General features: G+C 41.9%; 1 protein-coding gene across 5 annotated transcripts in view; it reads right to left on the reverse strand.

The window, feature by feature from the left end:
* Positions 1-6,025: 6,025 nt before the first annotated feature.
* Positions 6,026-20,063, reverse strand: part of atp11c (ATPase phospholipid transporting 11C (ATP11C blood group)) — a 122,129-nt gene continuing 108,091 nt past the window's right edge. For 4 of the 5 annotated variants that reach the window (XR_013497666.1, XR_013497664.1, XR_013497665.1 and 1 more), the window contains 2 exons: positions 18,973-19,081; positions 6,039-7,145 (listed from right to left, as the gene is read on the reverse strand). Coding sequence is in view for 2 of the 5 variants with exons in the window: in XM_078211749.1 (XP_078067875.1) it covers positions 18,986-19,081 (96 nt within the window). In the remaining 3 variants the exon portion in view is untranslated. Of the gene's footprint in view, positions 7,146-18,972; positions 19,082-20,063 lie in introns of all 5 variants that reach the window. The other variant, XM_078211750.1, reaches the window with a different exon arrangement.

Genomic DNA, 20,063 nt, shown 5'->3' on the forward strand with positions numbered 1-20,063 from the left:
GCGAATGAGCTTTCCCCACAGAGTATTGTGACACCCTGTGTTTTGTTTGGTGCCGGATACAGTCCGCCCCTCCCTTCTATCAATGTAATATTATCAGCTCTGATCAAATACCAAGGTTGACAGACAAAATGCAAGTGTTCAGAGCCATTGTCAACAACTGTGTTTATTTTCATTTATGCACTTATGACCAATATTGAGACAATTAATTTTTACGGTGTAATTTACCATATGGTTTATTCGGAGAAAATCCCTTCCGTTCATGTTAAATATTTACAAAATGCTCTACGGGGTTAGGATGCACGGCAACTAATATGTCAGGTACTAAAGTAATAAATCCTGACCCTGTGCTAGAATTTCTGGAGGTCCATGAAGTGAAATAGTAACTTTGTGTGGGCTCACACCTAGCTTTCAGTTTGGCATCCGTTTTCATTCAAAAACTCCACTCTATTTTAGCTTTATAAAACGCTGGTTAGGTCACAGCTAGAGTACTGTGTGCAGTTCTGGTCGACACACGGTAGGAAGGATGCAAGTGTTCCCAACCCCTCCCATCAATTCCTTGATAATACACTTGGTCAAATGCTGCCTTGGTGTCAAACGCAGTCACTGTCACCTCCTTGCTGGCGTTCAGTCCAGGTTTGCAATGAGGCCAGGAGTTGAGGGACCCTGGTGAAACCCAACTGAGCATCACTGAGCAGGTTATTGCTAAGTGGTGCTTGATAGCACTTTTGATGACCCCTTCCATCATTTTACTGATGATTTACTGTAGACTGACTGCTCGAGTGGTAATTGGCCGAGTTGGATTTGTCCTTTTTGTGGAGAACATATTGGGCTATTTTCCACAATGCTTGGCTAGGGGAGCGGCAAGTTCTGGAACACAAGTCTACTGTACTATTGCTGGGATATTGTCAGGGCCCACAGCCTTTGCAGTATTCTGTGCCATCTATCGTTTCTTGATATCACGTGGAGTGAATCGAATTAGCTGAAGACTGATATCTGTAATGCTAGGGACCTCCAGAGGAGACTGAGATGGATCATCCACTCGTTACTTCTGGCTGAAGGTTGTTGCAAATGCTTCAGCCTCATCTTTTGCACTGATGTGCTGGGCTGCTCCATTATTGAGGATGGGGATATTTGTGGAATCTCCTCCAGTGAGTTGCTTAATTGTCCACCATTATTCATGGCTGGATGTGGCAGGACTGCAGAGCTTAGATCTGATCCATTGGTTGTGGGATTGCTGAGGATGTCCATCACTTGTTGCTTCCTCTATTTGGCGTGCAAGCATTCCTGTGTTGTAGCGTCCCCAAGCTGATACCTTATTTTTAGTATGCCTGGTGTGGCTCCTGACATGCCCTCCTGAATTCTTCATTGAACCAGAGTTGATCCCCTGGCTTGGTGATAATGGTAGAGTGGTGGATATGCTGGGCCATGAGGTTACAGATTGTGGTTGAGTACAATTCTGCTGATGGCCCACAATGCTTCGTGGTAGCCCAGTCTTGAGTTGCTGGAAATTAATCTCATTTAGCATAGTGGTTGAGAAAACAAACACGCTGGAGGGTATCCTCAATATAAAGGCAGGATTTTGACTCCACAAGTACCGTGCAGTGGTAACTCCTAACATTATTAATGACCATTGCATCTGCGACAGGCAAGTTGTTGAGGGAGAGGTAAAGTACATTTTTCCATCTTGGTTCTCTCACCACCAGTTCAGTCAATAGTGGTGTTATTGAGCCATTCTTGATGACGAGCATTGACGTCCCTCAGCCAGAGTACATCCTTGCTACTCATGGTGCTCAACATGGAGGAGTACTGATTTATCAGGTGAGGGGGGATGTTATGCAATAATCAGCAGGAGTTTCCTTGCTCAGGTTTGACCTGGTGCCACTGGACTTCACAGGGTCCAGAATCAACGAAGATTCCCCAGGTCAATTCCCATTTTGTCACCACCTCTACTGCACCGGTCCTGCCCGTGGGACAGGTCAAACCCAGGAATGATGATGGTGTTGTCTGAGATATTATCTGTCGTATCATTTTGAGTGAATAACCATGTCAGGTTGTTGTTTGACTAGTCTGTGAGAGAGTTCTCCAGATGTTAGGACGACTTTGCTGGGTCAGTGTATGGCTGAGTTTACCATTGTCATTTTGGTGCCTTCATTCTTAAGTTTGATCCAACTGAGTGGCTTGCTAGGACATTTCAGAGATCATTTAATAATCGTACAGTGTTGTGGATCTGGAATCACGTGTAGGCCAGACCAGCAGATTTCCTTCCCCAAAGGGCATTGCTAATCCTGACAATCAACAATGGTTTCATGGTCATTTGTACACTTGTTAATTCCAGATTCACCAGCTGCTGTGGTGGGATTTGAACCCAGGTCCCCAGAGCATTAGCCTGGGACTCTGGATTACTAGTTTAGTGAAAGGAGGGGACTGAATGTAGGGTATTCAAGTTTGCTGATGACACGAAGGTGAGTGGGAAAGCGAATTGCGTGGAGGACGTGGAAAGTCTGCAGAGAGATTTGGTTAGGCTGAGCGAGTGGGCGAGGATCTGGCAGATGGAATATAACGTTAGCAAATGTGAGGTTATCCACTTTGGAAGAAATAATAGTAAATTGGAATATTATTTAAATGGAGAAAAATTACATCGAGCGACTGTGCAGAGGGACCTGGGGGTCCTTGTGCACGAATCACAAAATCTCAGTCTGCAGGTGCAGCAGGTGATCAAGGCGGCGAATGGAATGTTGGCCTTTATCGCGAGGGGGATAGAATATAAAAGCAGGGAGGTCTTGCTGCAACTGTACAAGGCACTGGTGAGGCCGCAACTGGAGTACTGTGTGCAGTTTTGGTCCCCTTATTTGCAAAAGGATATATTGGCCTTGGAGGGAGTGCAGAGAAGGTTCACCAGGTTGATACCGGAGATGAGGGGTGTAGCTTATGAGGAGAGATTAAACAGATTGGGTCTGTACTCGTTGGAGTTTAGAAGGATGAGGGGTGATCTTATAGAGACATATAAGATAATGAAGGGGCTGGATAGGGTAGAGGTGGAGAGATTCTTTCCACTTAGAAGGGAAACCAGAACTAGAGGGCACAGCCTCAAAATAAGGGGGGGCCGGTTCAGAACAGAGTTGAGGGGGAACTTCTTCTCTCAGAGGGTAGTGAATCTCTGGAATTCTCTGCCCATTGAAGTGGTGGAGGCTTCCTCGTTGAATATGTTTAAATCACGGGTAGACAGTTTTCTGACCGATAAGGGAATTAGGGGTTATGGGGAGCAGGAGGGTAAGTGGAACTGATTCGCTTCAGATCAGCCATGATCTTGTTGAATGGCGGGGCAGCCTCGAAGGGCCAGATGGCCTACTCCTGCTCCTATTTCTTATGTTCTTAAAACACCATTGCACCACCACCCCATATCACCAGAAATTAGAAGAGCTATGAAAAAGGTTTGGTAAAATGGAGACCGTTCCAGTGAAAAAGCTATAATTGTTTCTGTCAAACAAAAGGACCAGGATGTTTTCAAGAATATGGAAGATTTTTGTGAGCAAGATTAATGCTCACTTATAAGTAAAAAGAAGAATGAGGATAATAAAAGCAAAGGAGAAGTTGAAAGAAATTTGAAGAGTTTAGAATATGAAACACTTCATAAGAGGCTGGAGGCACAGTCAACAACAACTTAAAACTGAATCAATGACTATTTAAAGATTATTAAAACAGGGAAATGGACTTATAACAGGTAACTTTAGTTGAAGATCTAGCAGTGACCTGATGTCAGTGGATTGAATGGACAAAATGTACTCCTTAAGCTGCAATTCCTGCAATTCACATGATAATGTCTTGAACATAAACTAAGGGTGGATTTTTAGTTTTGCTTGTGTTAGTGGTATTATGGCTTGTCTCACCATGAAGACCACCATCTAAGCATGGTCAAAATTACCCAAATGCTGTCAGTGCATTTACCTGTTTTTAGGCAGAGAAGGGGTGACTAATATGAATCAGATGATTAACACAATGAGTGTATGACTACCTGACGTAAACATGCTCAAATAGACTCAGGGTAAATGACATTCAAACTCATTTCCAACTTAGACTTTAGCATGCAATAGGAACAGCAAGCTGTTTTCAATTCTGAAATGACCTGAAGCCGAAACTAAATTTGTGTTTTATATTATGTGCTCCTTCTGTATCATGTTCAAAGCCAGTTCACTGTGCAAGTGAGGATGCAAAATAAATGCCCTTCCATCCAAATATCATACTGTGCGCTTTTTTATTCAATGTATTGCAGTTACATAATCATGAACTGGATTTGTTACTAACCTCCATGTTGAAAAGAAAGAGTAGCTTGGTGTATAGAACTTGAATATTGCTAAATAAAAATGCTGTCAAAGCTTTTTGTCTTGCGTTCATCAGGACAGATTCAAGAATGTTGAATTTCAAAGGATGCAACAATTTTCATGCTGCATGAGAAATGGATGCAGATTGGTTGGCAAATTGACCTATTAAGGTGCTGTCACAGAGAATACACCAGGGGACAATTAATTCCCCAAGTCCCCATCCATGAATAATTGCTGCCGTCATGCAAAAAATGCATTCTGCCTCCCATTCAACTAAGTTATTTCAGTGCTGGTGCAACTCAGGTACCTAGGCTGTACATCCCAATGACTGCTGGATCTTATCAAATTACATGTCCCTTCTGCTGTTCTCAATAGACAGAGTACTGACCATAATAAGCCAGACTATTGTTGTAATACTCAGAATATAGGGATGATTCCCCCAACCTTTAGGCTGATTTCTGGCGCAGAGCTGTATAAATTATGTAAATTAGGACTTGCATCCTGGGACTGAAATCTCCGAATCCTCTAGCGTCTCTCCCCACCCCGCCAGGTGTGTTTCACTCCAGCTGGCTTTACAATAGTTGCCCATTTGTAGGAAGTTGGCGGCCCAATCCTGCTGGAGTGAAGGGGAACCATCAAGGCCCCACAGGAGGTGGGGAGTTAGGGGGTGCCTCCTGGACATTGCCAGCTTGGCAGTGCCAGTCTGGTCCCTTGGCATTGTCCAGCAGGCATCAGGCAGTGCCAACGGGGCAGGGCCTATAGGGGGCGATCTTTGGGTCGAGCGGTCCTGCTGCCACTTTGCACTTTGGGCTTGGTGACAGAGGGTGGCCAGTGATTGGGGTGGTTGGTTGGCACAGGGGAGGGGAGGGGGGGGGGGGGAATGGGAAGAGGAGAAAAGATCGAGATGGGGGTGGGACATTGTGGTTGCTGTGGTGGCCAGCGATTGAGCTGGCCAGTGATCAGGAGGCTGGCAGTGCGGGTCACTGCGCATGCGCCGATCTCCATTCTGACAGATCGGCACATGCGCAGTTGCCCGTTCAGCGCTATGCTGCTAGCCTCTCCAATAGGAATAGACTCCGCCCCCAGAGTTTTAATGATATTCACGCTGGTGCACTCTACATGGCACAGAGTGTGGGAGATTCATTTTGAAACTCCGAATGAAAAAAAAAGTGGAATTTACTCCAAATTTTATGCAAATTTGATACTTAGAATGTTTTTTGGAAAATCCCACCCTTAATGTTAGATTCCGTTCTGCAATTGGACAGCACCTGCTGAATAATCCAGACCATGCTACGAATTACATAGACAACCAATTTAAGATAATCAGTCAAACTCACAATGTGCCTGTTACCCTTGCTAGCAGCTACATATATTCACACACCTGTTCTCTGTAGGCAGAAAGAACAGCATTGAATAAAAGCTTGAGAAAACAATGGCTCCCTGATGCATTCTCCATGGAAATGCCTTGAACAATCAGTTGACTTGCTAACTAATTAACACCTTTTTCACATGCAGTACAAATTGATGCTCCCTTTGAAATTTGGCATTCTTGTATCTGTTCTAATGACCACAAGACAAAAAGCTTCCACAGCATTTCTCTTTTTTCAGAAACAAAAGGAAAGATCTGTACATCCCAATGACTGCCCTGTATTTCTTATGACAAAAGACAATTATTAAAATGGTGTGTCCCCATATATGCACAAATTATGAAGAGAATTTCAAGACGGTATTTGTTTATTCCTGTTTAAGCTCATACAGAAGCTTCATTTTTATATGTACATATATAAAATGTCAGCATACATGTTTATCAGACAAGTCGATCATAGCAAGATCTGGATTTTGCAGTTTATTAATTATACTAATGTCTCATACATTCCTATATATTTAGTTTTGAATTATAAACATGATTTATTTCCCTGCAAGATAAAAAAACATGAACAATGCTGGTTTATATTCATGCTTTAGAAATTTACCATAGTTTATAATTCCTGTGGTAAATGCTACTTTACCAGCTTGCATTATATGGTTCGAAGTGACTTGTAAATAGCTCATTCAGAGGCAAGGATAAGAAACATGTCTTCATTCATTAGCATCAATTGATCACTGGCTTAACATTCAAATACCTCAGCGTATTATATAGACTACTAATTTTAGACCATGGGACATTCCAAATTGCACTAGGATAGAGTTAAAAATGTAAAAACCAACAGGGACAGTTGCTTTGTGCATCACTCAAAACCAGATTTATCGAACAGCTTCGTCTACTCGACAGGTAAATAGCATTCAGTTACACAACATCTGACATACCATTAAGACATTGACAAACAATTCTATAATCCCTGATTACTGAAGTGAAGTTTAAAATATATAATAGAACAATAACAATTCAAACTTTTAATACGTTAACGGGTGAACAATGCCAAATCATTTTACACGTTGACCTTTTTTTTGAAATTGTGTTTGATAACTACATTACAAAGCCGCTGGACAAGGAAATCTCAGTCTACCTACCACATTAAAAGAAGTGCATTCTCAGAACGCAGATCACTGCAGTTTCTGATCTACTACAGAAACGCTGTTCACCAAAGTAAAATTCATATTCAGAAACCCCACAAAAGTCCATTTCGGGTTAGGTCCAAGCAGAAGTTCAGGGCCCTTAATACCACAGGCACAGGGTACACAGGGTGGTTTAATGTATATTTACCAGTCCAACCATAATCATTGCTTCACAGGTTGTCAATTCATCTCAGATTTTGGGCTTGGGCTGAAAAGACCACATTTAACATATTTCAACGTCAACAATTCAGACTCTCCAAATTTTACACCCTGGAAAGGAGGAACACAAATGAAAACAGTTACATAAATTTAATACAAGTTAAAAGCATTACATATACACACTACTTGCAGCTATCTATGTGAAAATTAGAAATGAAAAGTCAGTGGATGCATGGTTTAATGTTTGCTTGTGCCAAATTGATTTTTGGAGCGAGAGAGACATTTTGAAAACAAAAAAAGTGCACTACTTGGATATTTCCCTCCAGCTCAAAAATATTTTTTTATCTTTAAATTAATATAATCAATACTCAATCCTTAGCATAGTTATCATTTGCAGGCCCGTCTAATGTTCTTACAACAATCTATTAGTGACATCCATCCTACTTCTGAATATAATTAAAATTTGCTTATTTTAAATTATTAAATAATTGGAAATTATGGTTATATTTGTGCAATTTTTGAATTTTTCAATAGCTTGATTTTGAGAACAATAAAAAGCAGAATTATCAGCAGACTTCAATATTGCTGAAAAAGAGACATGCTTTTGAAACCTTTTGTCTTGCATGCATCAGGACTGATTCGCAAGAATACCAAATCTAAATGGAACAATAATTTAAACTGCATAAGGTGGTGCTGATCAGATTCTGATTGGTAGAGGCATTGCCAAGGAGAATGCACCAGGGAACTGTCAAGTTTTGGTTAAATTCAACCAGGAAGCTTGACTGAATGAATCAGGATTTTTAACAAGTGCTTTCCAATCGTGGAATCACATCTAATATTGGACCAGAGTGCTGAGTTTTGCAAAGCGGGCTTTGCCTGTTGCAAACAGCCGAAGGGACATACTGTTTGGTATGATCCTCCAGTGGTTGGGATGTACAGCCCATGTACCTTGCATCACACCAGCAGTGCAATTCATATACCATATTACTTATTTGTGGGATAGGCATAATGTCTTTTTGACTACAAGAACCAGCAGGAGGAGTAGACAATTCAGCCCCTCGAGCCTGCTCCACCATTCAATTCGATCGTGGCTCATCTCATCTGGACCTCATCTCCACTTTCCTGCCCACTCCCCATAACCCTTCACCCTGCTACTAATTAAAACCTATTTCCTCCATAAATTTGTTTAGTGTTCCAGCATCCATGGCACTCTGGGGTATAGAATTGCACAGATTCACAACCCTTTGAGTGAAATAATTCCTCCTCATTTGTGCTTTAAATCTGCCACATCTTGACCCAAGACTATGGCCTCTCATTACAGAATGTCCAACAAAGGGAAACATCCGCTCTACATCTACTCTGCTAATCCCCTTTAGAATTCCATTAGATCTCTCTCATTCTTTAAAATCCAGCGTAAACTAGTTTATCCCTTTTCATAAGGCAAGTCCTTCATCCTTGGAATCAATTTAGTGAACCTTCTGTGAACCGCCTCTAATGCATTCAGTCTTCCTCAAGTAAAGGGACCAAAACTGTGCGCAGTACTCCAGATGCACTCTCATCAATGCCCTATTCAGTTGCAACAGCACTTTCCTACTTTTATACTCGATTCCATTAGTAATGAATGTCAAAATTTTGGCAGCATCCAGTTCGTGCAGAACACCACTCATGTTGCTGCTACAAAGTAGAATCCCGATTGTGCTAAGAATTACACTGACAACCAATTAAAGATCAGTCAGGCTCAGTGTGGCTCACCTACGCATGCTGGATGCTATATATATTCACACATTGTGCCTTTTTTAATGAAACAAAACTTGGGAGATGATCATTTCCTGATTTATTCCCCATGGCAATGCCTCACTAATTTGGAGTTAAAACGAAAACTTTGCAATCTCCATGGCAGCTCCTCTACCAGACCTCACCCACCAACCAATCAGCCTCCTCTTCTCATACAGTATAAATTTAATTTCCTTGAGATTTGGTATTATTGTGAATTTATCCTGATGAGTGCAAAACAAAAAACTTCAACATCATGTCTCTTTTATTCACAATACATGATCTCTACAACCAAACAACTATATGACTAGACTGCACTTAAGTGGGAATGGAAATATCATGCACCATCACGCCTGATCAGAAATATACAGGGGGTAGATGGAAATCCACCATGCCACGCCTGCCACCTTTCCTCCCCGCAAAAAATTCACCTCCCCCCCCCGGTTAACTCAGTTTACTGTGTTAAACAGGAGCCCTGGTAGGCATTAGTAGTACAAGAATACATCATTAAAAGTATAATTATAGCTTGCGGACTACTAGTAAATCAGGTTGCAGTTTTCTCTAGAAAAAGGTAGAAGAGTAATCTGATAAAGGTCTTTAAGAAAGCCATGATGTGGAGATGCCAGCGCTGGATTGGGGTGAGCACAGTAAAAAGTCTCACAACACCAGGTTAAAGTCCATCAAGTTTATTTGGAATCATGAGCTTTTGGATTGCTGCTCCTTCATCAGGTGAATGACTCACCTGAAGAAGGAGCTGCACTCCAAAAACTCGTGATACCAAATAAACCTGTTGGACTTTAACTTGGTGTTGTGAGACTTACTTTAAGATAGGGTAGAGAGAAAATGTTTCCACTTGCAGGGATAACATCGTCCCAGAGTGGTTAGATTACGGAACTCACCATCACATGGGGTGTTGAAACTAAACCATAGATGCATGTAAGAGCACTCTAGATAAGCACAAGGGAGAAATAAGATAGTAGGATTATAGGGTAAGATAGAGGGGAGTCGGAAGAGGCTTTTTTGAAGCATTAACACCTGCACAGAGTAGTTGGGCTGAATGGTCTGTTTCTGTGCTGGAGACTCAATGGCGTTCATATCACCTGTTAAAGGGAAAAATGATTTGAAGAGCAGAGAGATGAATAATTTTTAAAATACATATGTTGAGAAGCACGAAAAGTGGCAGGTGTTTGGATTGGATTTGACTCTATGTCCCGGTGACACAGTGATTGGCACTGCTACCTCAGTGCCAGGGACCCAGGTTCAATTGTGACTGTCTTTGGGTGACAGTCCGTGCGGAGTTAACACATTCCCCCTGTGTCTGCATGAGTTTCCTCCGGATGCTCCTGTTTCCTCCCACAATCCAAAGATATGCAGTTTAGGTGGATCAGCCATGGTAAATGTGTGAGGTTACGGGGATAGGGCAGAGGAGGGGGTCTGGTTGGGGTGCTCCTTCAGAGAGTCAACGCACACTCAATGGGCCGAACAGGCTCAATCTGCATTGTAGGGGTTCTATGATGCGGGAACTTCTCCCGATTTGGGGCTACAATAATGTTATTTAAAAGCAATGACGTGGAATACTTTTAATGCAAATACCGTGACTTCAAACCAGCCTGACGCCTGCTCCATCTTAACCTGAGGAACCACGCTACTGGTTGTGAAATTTACATCCCCAGTCTTTACATGCATGGTGAATTCATATAGCAGCCCTTGAAGAACATTACAATGGCTTATGGAATGGGGGAGGGGTAATTCAACTGGGGGGTGGGGGGGAAGGAGGAAAGAGGTAGTGGGTCGTTGGGAGAAATCGGGATACAAGGTGGAGACATCAGCGGGAGTGGGTGATGTTTGGGACTGACCCAGCAGGATCGACGGGTTTCGGGGGGTTGGGGATGTATACCATGTGGAGCTTGGTCTGGGTATTTAGTTACTCTGTAACGGAATAGAAAATAGTTACTCTCAAGTTGGAAGTACTTTATTTCCTTCTAACTTAACATAAGAGTGACAGGGTGGCATGGTGGCAGAGTGATTAGCACTGCTGTCTCAGTGCCAAGGACCCGGGTTCGATTCTGGCCTCGGATGACTGTGTGGAGTTTGCATATTCTCCCTATGTCTGCGTGGGTTTCCTCTCAGTCTAAAGGTGTGTGGGTTAGGTGGATTGGCCATGCTAAATTGCCCCTTAGTGTTAAGAGGATTAGCAGGGTAAATAAGTGGAGTTGTGGGGATAGGGCCTGGGTGGGATTGTTGTCAGTGCAGACTCAATGGGCCAAAAGACCTCCTTCTGCACTGCAGGGATTCTATCATTCTATAACTCTTTCAGAGTAATAGAATGAGTTTAAAACTGAGAGAACCATCTTAAGTTGGCAATTTGAATTGCTTTGTTGGATCGTTCCCAGCCTAGGTGAAGTTAGCCCTTGTGGACAATTGCCAGGTAAACCCTTACATGGGAACTTCAATGAAGGCCATTCAATCCATCAAGCCTGCTCTGCCATTTAAACATGATGGGTGATCACCTACCTCCTATACCATTTTCCCCAACTATCTCCTTATCCCTTGATGTCATTAGTATCCAGAAATCTATCAATTTTGGTCTTGAACATGCTCAATGATCGAGCTTCCACAGTCCTCTGCGATAGAGAATTCCAAACATTCACCATACTGAGTGAAGAAATTCTCCTTATTCTGAGACTGTTCCCTGGTTCTAGACTCGCCAACCAAAGGAAACATCACGTCCACATTCACCCTGAAACACCCTATAAGAATTTAAGTTTCAATGAGATCACCTCTCATTCTTTGAAACTCAGAAAATATAGGCCCAGTTTCCTAAAACTCTCCTCATAAGACAACCCGGCCACCCCAGGGATTAGTCTGGTGAACTCCCGTTGCACTCCCTCTGTGGCAAATACATCTCTCCTTAAATAAGGAGACCAAAACTGTACACAATACTCCAGGTGCAATATCACCAAGGCTCACTACAACTGCTGCAAGACATCTTTACACCAGTCCTCAAATCCCTTTGCGATGAAGGCCATTTGCCTAATTGCTCCCCGAGTGTGCATGTTAGCTTTTAGTAGCTCATGAACAAGGACACCCAGTCTCTTTGAACATCAACATTTCCTAATCTCTCACCATTTAGGAAATACCCCGCCTTTGTATTATTAACCAAAATGGATAACGTTTCACTTATCACTTAATATTCCATTTAACATGCTTTCATTCATTCACTTGGCCTGTCAAAATTTCTGGAAGCTTTCTTACTTCCTCCTCAGAACATACAATCCCAACTAATTTTGCATCATCAGCAACTTTGGAAAAGTTATAATTGGTTCTCACATCCAAATTATTGCTAACGATTGTGAACTACTGTGCCCACCATCCTGAGAATTACCCATTCATCCCGACCCTGTACTCTGTATGTGAATCAATTTTCAATCCATAGCAATACATTATCTTAATCCCACGAGCTCTAATTTTGTTTTCTAATCTCCTGTGGGTCCTCAGCGAAACCTTCTGAAAATCCAAATGGTAATTATAGACCGGTTAGTCTTACTTCGGTGGTTGGTAAATTGATGGAAAAGGTCCTTAGAGATGGGATTTACGACCATTTAGAAAGATGCGGATTAATCCGGGATAGTCAGCACGGATTCGTGAAGGGCAAGTCGTGCCTCACAAATTTGATAGAATTTTTTGAGGAGGTAACTAAGTGTGTTGATGAAGGTAGGGCAGTTGATGTCATATACATGGATTTTAGTAAGGTGTTTGATAAGGTCCCCCATGGTCGGCTTATGATGAAAGTGAGGAGGTGTGGGATAGAGGGAAAGTTGGCCGATTGGATAGGTAACTGGCTGTCTGATCGAAGACAGAGGGTGGTGGTCGATGGAAAATTTTCGGATTGGAGGCAGGTTGCTAGCGGAGTGCCACAGGGATCAGTGCTTGGTCCTCTGCTCTTTGTGATTTTTATTAATGACTTAGAGGAGGGGGCTGAAGGGTGGATCAGTAAATTTGCTGATGACATCAAGATTGGTGGAGTTGTGGATGAGGTGGAGGGCTGTTGTAGGTTGCAAAGAGACATAGATAGGATGCAAAGCTGGGCTGAAAAATGGCAAATGGAGTTTAACCTTGATAAATGTGAGGTGATTCATTTTGGTAAGACTAATTTAAATGTGGATTACAGGGTCAAAGGTAGGGTTCTGAAGACTGTGGAGGAACAGAGAGATCTTGGGGTCCATATCCACAGATCTCTAAAGGTTGCCACTCAAGTGGATAGAGCTGTGAAGAAGGCCTATAGTGTGTTAGCTTTTATTAACAGGGGGTTGGAGTTTAAGAGCCGTGGGGTTATGCTGCAACTGTACAGGACCTTGGTGAGACCACATTTGGAATATTGTGTGCAGTTCTGGTCACCTCACTATAAGAAGGATGTGGAAGCGCTGGAAAGAGTGCAGAGGAGATTTACCAGGATGCTGCCTGGTTTGGAGGGTAGGTCTTATGAGGAAAGGTTGAGGGAGCTAGGGCTGTTCTCTCTGGAGCGGAGGAGGCTGAGGGGAGACTTAATAGAGGTTTATAAAATGATGAAGGGGAGAGATAGAGTGAACGTTCAAAGACTATTTCCTCGGGTGGATGGAGCTATTACAAGGGGGCATAACTATAGGGTTCGTGGTGGGAGATACAGGAAGGATATCAGAGGTAGGTTCTTTACGCAGAGAGTGGTTGGGGTGTGGAATGGACTGCCTGCAGTGATAGTGGAGTCAGACACTTTAGGAACATTTAAGCGGTTATTGGATAGGCACATGGAGCACACCAGGATGATAGGGAGTGGGATAGCTTGATCTTGGTTTCAGATAAAGCTCGGCACAACATCGTGGGCCGAAGGGCCTGTTCTGTACTGTTCTATGTTCCAAATGCATCACACCCACTGGTTTCTATCCTGCTAATACCATTCTCAAAAAAAAATTCTAGCTGGTTTGTCAAACACAAATTTCCTTTCATAAATCCATGTTGATGCTGTCCAATCATATAACTATTTTCCAAAGTGTCCAGTTATCACATCTTAATATATTGCAGCATTTTCCCTACTACCTGACATCAAACTAACAGGGCTATTGTGCTCCTTTTTCTCTCTCCCTCCCTTAAATAGTGGGGTTACATTTGCTACTTTCCAGAATTTATAAAATTTTGAATCATCCTCAGCAATGCATCCATTATCTCTATAGCAACCTCTACCAATAGAGTGGGATGCAGTGTATCTGGTCCAGGGGACTTATCAACCTTTAATTTTTCAGAGTTTATCTCTATTAATACTAATTTCTTTCAGTCCTTTATTTTCATTAGTTCTTTGGTTTCCTCGTATTTCTGGGAAATTTTTTGTACCTTCCTCCATGAACAGGCACAAAGTAATTGTTTAGATTCTGTGCCTTTTCCCTATGCTCCATTACAAGTTCTCCTGTCCCCGCCTGTAATGGACCCACATTTGTCCTTGCTAATCTTTTTTTTTTCATATACGTAAAGAAGCTTTTACAATCTGCCTTTATGTTATCGGCTAGCTTGTATTCTTATTCGCTTTTCCCTTACTTTATTGGTTTCTTGGTCATCTTTTACTAGATTCTGAATTGCACCCAATCCTCAGGCTTCCCACTTTTTCTGATAACCTTTAAGCTTTGGTCTAATGCAAACTTTTAATTTCTTATGTTAGCCACTGTTGATACACCTTTCTTGTTGGGTTTTTGTATCTTAAAGGAATGTATATTTATTAGTTGAATGAAAACCCCATGTAATATACTAGCCATTGCCTGTCTATCATCAAATCTTTTGACATATTTTCACAGTCCACCAGCGCCAGCTTGCCCTTTTTACCATCATAATTTCCTTTATTTGGATTTAGGACCCTAATTTCTGAATGAACTGCATTACTTTCAAACAATGTAAAATTCTATCATGTTCTGTCGCTATTTCCTGATGGCTCCTTTACAACAAGGTTATTAATCAGCCCTTTCTTATTAGAGAGTAGTATATCTAAAATTGCTCAATCCCCATTTGGTTCAACATACTGCACCCGAAAATCATCTCGTAGATGCTCCAGGAAGTTATCCTCCACACCATTAGTGCTATTTAGGTTCACTTCATGTGTAAATTGAAGTCACCTAATATTACTGTATTACCCAGGTTACATGCAGCTTGAAGTTCCTGATTTATACTATGCCCAACATTACTACTACAGTTTGGTGGCCTGTAAATAACTCCCAATATTTGCTGTCCCTTGCTGTTTCTTAGCTCCAGCCAAACTGATTCTACATATTGATCCTTCGATCCAACATCCTTTCTCAATAATGTACTGATCTTGTCCCTTATTAATAGAGCTACCTCACCTCATTTTCACCTCTTCCGATCCTTCCTAAAGCACGAATATTGCCAGGCATTCAGTTCCCAGTCCAGTCACCCTGTAATCACATCTTTGCAATGGCAAATCATACCCATTTACCTCTATTTATGCCTTTAAATCATCTACCTGGTTGTGAATTGTGCGTGCATTCAGGCAAGAGTGCCTTTAACTTTCTCTTTTTAACATTATTCTGCATTCTGATCCTATTTGAAATTTGGCTTTGCTTTGTCTGCCTTCTAATTTCACTTACTATTTTCCTACATTCTAGAACATAGAACATAGAACAGTACAGCACAGAACAGGCCCTTCGGCCCACGATGTTGTGCCGAGCTTTATCTGAAACCAAGATCAAGCTATCCCACTCCCTATCATCCTGGTGTGCTCCATGTGCCTATCCAATAACCGCTTAAACGTTCCTAAAGTGTCTGACCCCACTATCACTGCAGGCAGTCCATTCCACACCCCAACCACTCGCTGCGTAAAGAACCTACCTCTGATATCCTTTCTATATCTCCCACCATGAACCCTATAATTATGCCCCCTTGTAATAGCTCCATCCACCCGAGGAAAGTGTCTTTGGAACGTTCACTCTATCACTGAAGTAAAAAAAGATCGCTATTACATCAAAGGATTTGACTTACTATGCAACTCCCCTCATATGAAAGCACATTATACCAACAACTTCGGATCCGACATTGCTGGTGCAGCTCCCTGTCTTCAATTCTGTGCCTCAATTTGGGTTGGTGGTTCCAATATTGCAAACTTGTACAAGCCACCGCATGCCAGATGGGAACAGCAAGTCCTGCCAATACTGCCTCATCCAGCCACCTACTTTGGAGACTTCAACAGCCACCATACTGACTGGTGGTCCTCCAGGGTCAGTGATGGCGAAAGCTCCCGACGGTGGATCTCCAGAAACAATTTCAAAACGACCCTAAGCAACAAGGAACAAACCATTCAGCCGGGTGGAGTTGGAAATATTCATCTACCTAGTGCCAGGTCAGTTCCATTGACGGCCACACTAAATCACCATAGTGCATACTAGTCCCTCACAGTTCATTGGACTTTGTCTTCCGTCATCAACAGTGTAAAGAAGATGCGATGGCCATTCTGCTTTACAGCGGTTCCAAGATACAGTAAGACCTTGGATCACAGGTAGGTGAATATTTCCAACTGCACCCGGCTGAATGGTTTGTTCCTTGTTGCTTGGGATCGTTTTGAAATTGTTTTTGGAGATCCACCGTAGGGAGCTTTCACCATCATTGACTCTGGAGTACCACCAGTCAGTATGGTGGCTGTTGAAGTCTCCAAAGTAGGTGGCTGGATGAGGCACATAGATGTGTAACCATATCTATTCATAATATGTCTGCAGAGGAATCATACAATTGCTATTGTGGTGCCATTCACAAAGCTGTTTGAACAGCAATCCCTCATGGCGATCAAACTATTTGCACTCAATTGAATGCAACAATGAATATAGTAACTGGAACTCTGTTCAACACCCCTCCCCTCTTCCTGCCCTTGCAAACATCACTACTCCACACATCTGCCCAGCGACTGATGAAAATCTACAGGCTGCTTGTAATCATTCATGCTGCATCTCACTTGCTACTTCCTAATGACCTGTTGAATTCACCTATGGCTGGCCTTCAATTTTGGCCCCATATTGAGCAATTTTCTTGAGCAAGGTCTACCAGCAAACGTTTTTTGGACCAAAGAATGGGAAGTCACCAAGAAGTTCCTTGTGACAAACTCCATCTGTCGAATGGCAGACTTTCAATTTCCATGCAACAGTAGTCCTTGCTGAACCAGTTCAAGATAGGCCAGGGTCACTGTGCAGCCAATCTCCACTGCTCGGGCTTCAGTATAAATCCCTCATGGATTTGTGGAAAGACACAAACAATACTGCATATTACTGAGGAATGTCACATCCACGTGGCAGACTAATCACCTTAAACTCAGCAAATGAGGTAGCTATTACAGCTTACAGGAAGGGATACAGAAAGTAGACATTTGTTAGCTGGTTCATAAGATGGAAGAAAGGAGCTTTGAATGATGGTTAAAGCATCAGTTCAACACTGTGAAGTTTATGAAGTAATTTAGGTGGACATTAATGAATAATGAACAACCACAGCACTTTGACTTGAATTTTACCTTTTGATTGCAACTGATAGAAAATAAACCTTACATATCTCAAAATTATTTGAAAATATTTGATCAATAGAAATAGTAGCTGGCCTCCACAAGGCAGAATAGGCCTATAAACTCCACCAGAATTCATGAATACTTTTAATCCAAAAGTTGGTTCAAGGTACCGAATCCTTAACCGGAACATGTGCAAAGATATAATCTCAGCCTCGCGCGTATTGTGTTCATGTTCTGGAGTGGGCCTTGAAATCAGAACCTGTAGAATCAGGCAAAAATGCTCCAAGCCAAAGTGACTGGAGGATTTCTGCCGATAACAGTATTAGATAATCAAAAATAGCACCACCTGTGTTATAGAACAGTGCACTTGAAGGAAAGAAGGTATTCTCAACTGGCTTGCAGTACATTGATATACATTTAAATTAAGGAGTCAGTGAAGTATCTAGGAAAGTGCAAGGGAGAAGTTAATATTTGGTGCTTTGATTCAGCAGATGCTTTTCCAGCATTAACCAGATAGACCACAAACTATTGGATGAAGCCAGTTTCTACCAGACATGGAAGCATGCTCGTTAGTCACCAGGATGCATATTATGGAGATGGAATGGTTGGAGCTCAACAGCCAAGTTGGCCATCTTTGGTAAGTGACAAAGTGCAGTAGAACATGAGTGTGCATGAAGACGTTTTGAAATATTCTTCTTCCCTAATGACTGGGGGATCAAAGGCAATTGTAAACCATCTGGATTGCAAGAAACTGTTAATTTCATACATTTAAGATATGTGCAGCATATATTCTCAGCATCTTAAAATGTTACTTCAATATACCTATTTCAAAACTGCCCCATACATTAGGACACAGTCAAGACAAAATCTGATCACATGCAAACATTACTTTAAAACTTTGCATGCTGGATTATTGTGCATCTCTCTTAGAACAGATTTAACATTACCAAACAAGCTTTGCATGCAACAGACACAGCCGAAGCTACATTCACATGTAATGCACGATGAACAAAATGTAAGCACCCCACACGGACAGTAAATAAAAAGCTTGTGTAAAATTGAAGACCAGTGGTTATCTATTCATTTGCATCCAAAGAATGGTGTGATGCATTGCACAAAAGGGAGACCGTGTAGTAGTGGTGGTAATGTCATTAGACGACTAATCCAGAGGCCCAGGCTAACACACTGGGGACATGGGTTCAAATCCCATCATAATGCTGGTGGGACTTAAGTTCAATTAGTAAATCTGGAATTGAAAGTCAGTCTCAGTAATGGTGATCACAAAACCATTGCCGACTGTTGTAAAAACCCATCTGGTTCATTAATGCCTTTAGGGAATGAAATTTGCCATCCTTACCTGCTCTGGCCTATGTAATTTCAGACTCAAAGAATTGAGGTTGACTTTTAATTACCCTCTGGAACGGCAGCAGTGAATAAGCCACTCACTTCAAGGGCAATTAGGGATGAGTAACAACTGCTGCCCTTGCCAACAGGCTCACATCCCAAATAAAATACATTATTTTCAATGTCATACAATCATTTATCATTAACCTACCAAATCATATCATAGCCCATAAGTAAAAATATCAAACTAATCCAAATTAAACAGAAGATCACACTAGGAGATAACCACCAAAATACCAGTACCTGTCAGTGGTAATCATGATTCAATTGAGAATGATCTTGCAAGAAGTGGCTCGACAGGGGATCTGGGGGTCGAAACTGAATCAGCAGCCTTGTTATAGAGCAAATATTTCTGTAACAATGAGGGAGAAATGTAGAACACTTAGGTAACACAAACTGTGTGAGGTAAATAACTGTCTGGGAGCTTAAATCTCTTTGCAGAATGGACATTCGCACAGTTTTAAATTTGCAACGAAAATAAATACTATTCACAAACATTTGAGTTGACATGGAAACTGAGGTGTGGGAAAATATATTGGAATATAATTTGCATTACTTACTTCCCTTTGCATACTATAAATTTTTTTTTTTAAGCACAAAAACCATGAAATACACAATTTCTTCTGTACTAAGCAACTCATGCCTGTAGTTTGAAACTAGAAATGAATTGCTACCTGGATACAACATCTCTTAAATCCTCATCACTAGACAGTTTCTGCCTGCTGAATCGGTTGACTTCTTAATGGAGCAGGCTGCATCAGTCAAGGGGGAATTGCTTGTATCAGAGACTGACCCAATCTTCACACAAGCAGAGCTCAATGACCAGACAGCAACAAGTTAGAGCTTTGCTAGATATTTCCCTCAATTCAGGGGCTACCTGATTACATTTATCCTGCCTAGGATGCACTGGAATACTCACTAAAAATTATGGCAGGGTACAGGCTAACAGGTTCAGCTGTGAGTTGCTTCAGAATCTACTTCTATGTGATTAAGAAATGTTTAGCCAAATCTGCATAACATGTTATCAATCAGGTTGGGCCCTGTACCAGTCACCAGAAATCACCAACATGCATACTGCTGAAGAATAATACAGGTCATAGCAATATGGGGACATTTTTTCCTTTCAACCACACATGAAGGTGACAGTACACCATAAGAAGAAACCCACAACTGCAAAACGTTACCCAATTGTAAGCTGGTTCCCAAGGATCACCTGCCAGATCCACCTGTTGCCTGGAGGTGGTGATATTTGTAGCACATGATGCCGGAGATCTATATTTGGTTTTATAAGTACTAGCCAGATGTTGCCATTCTGCTTTCTGATTGGGTTTTAT

This window comes from Mustelus asterias, chromosome 4 (assembly GCF_964213995.1).
Source record: "Mustelus asterias chromosome 4, sMusAst1.hap1.1, whole genome shotgun sequence".
In the NCBI taxonomy this organism is placed as follows: Eukaryota; Metazoa; Chordata; class Chondrichthyes; order Carcharhiniformes; family Triakidae; genus Mustelus; species Mustelus asterias.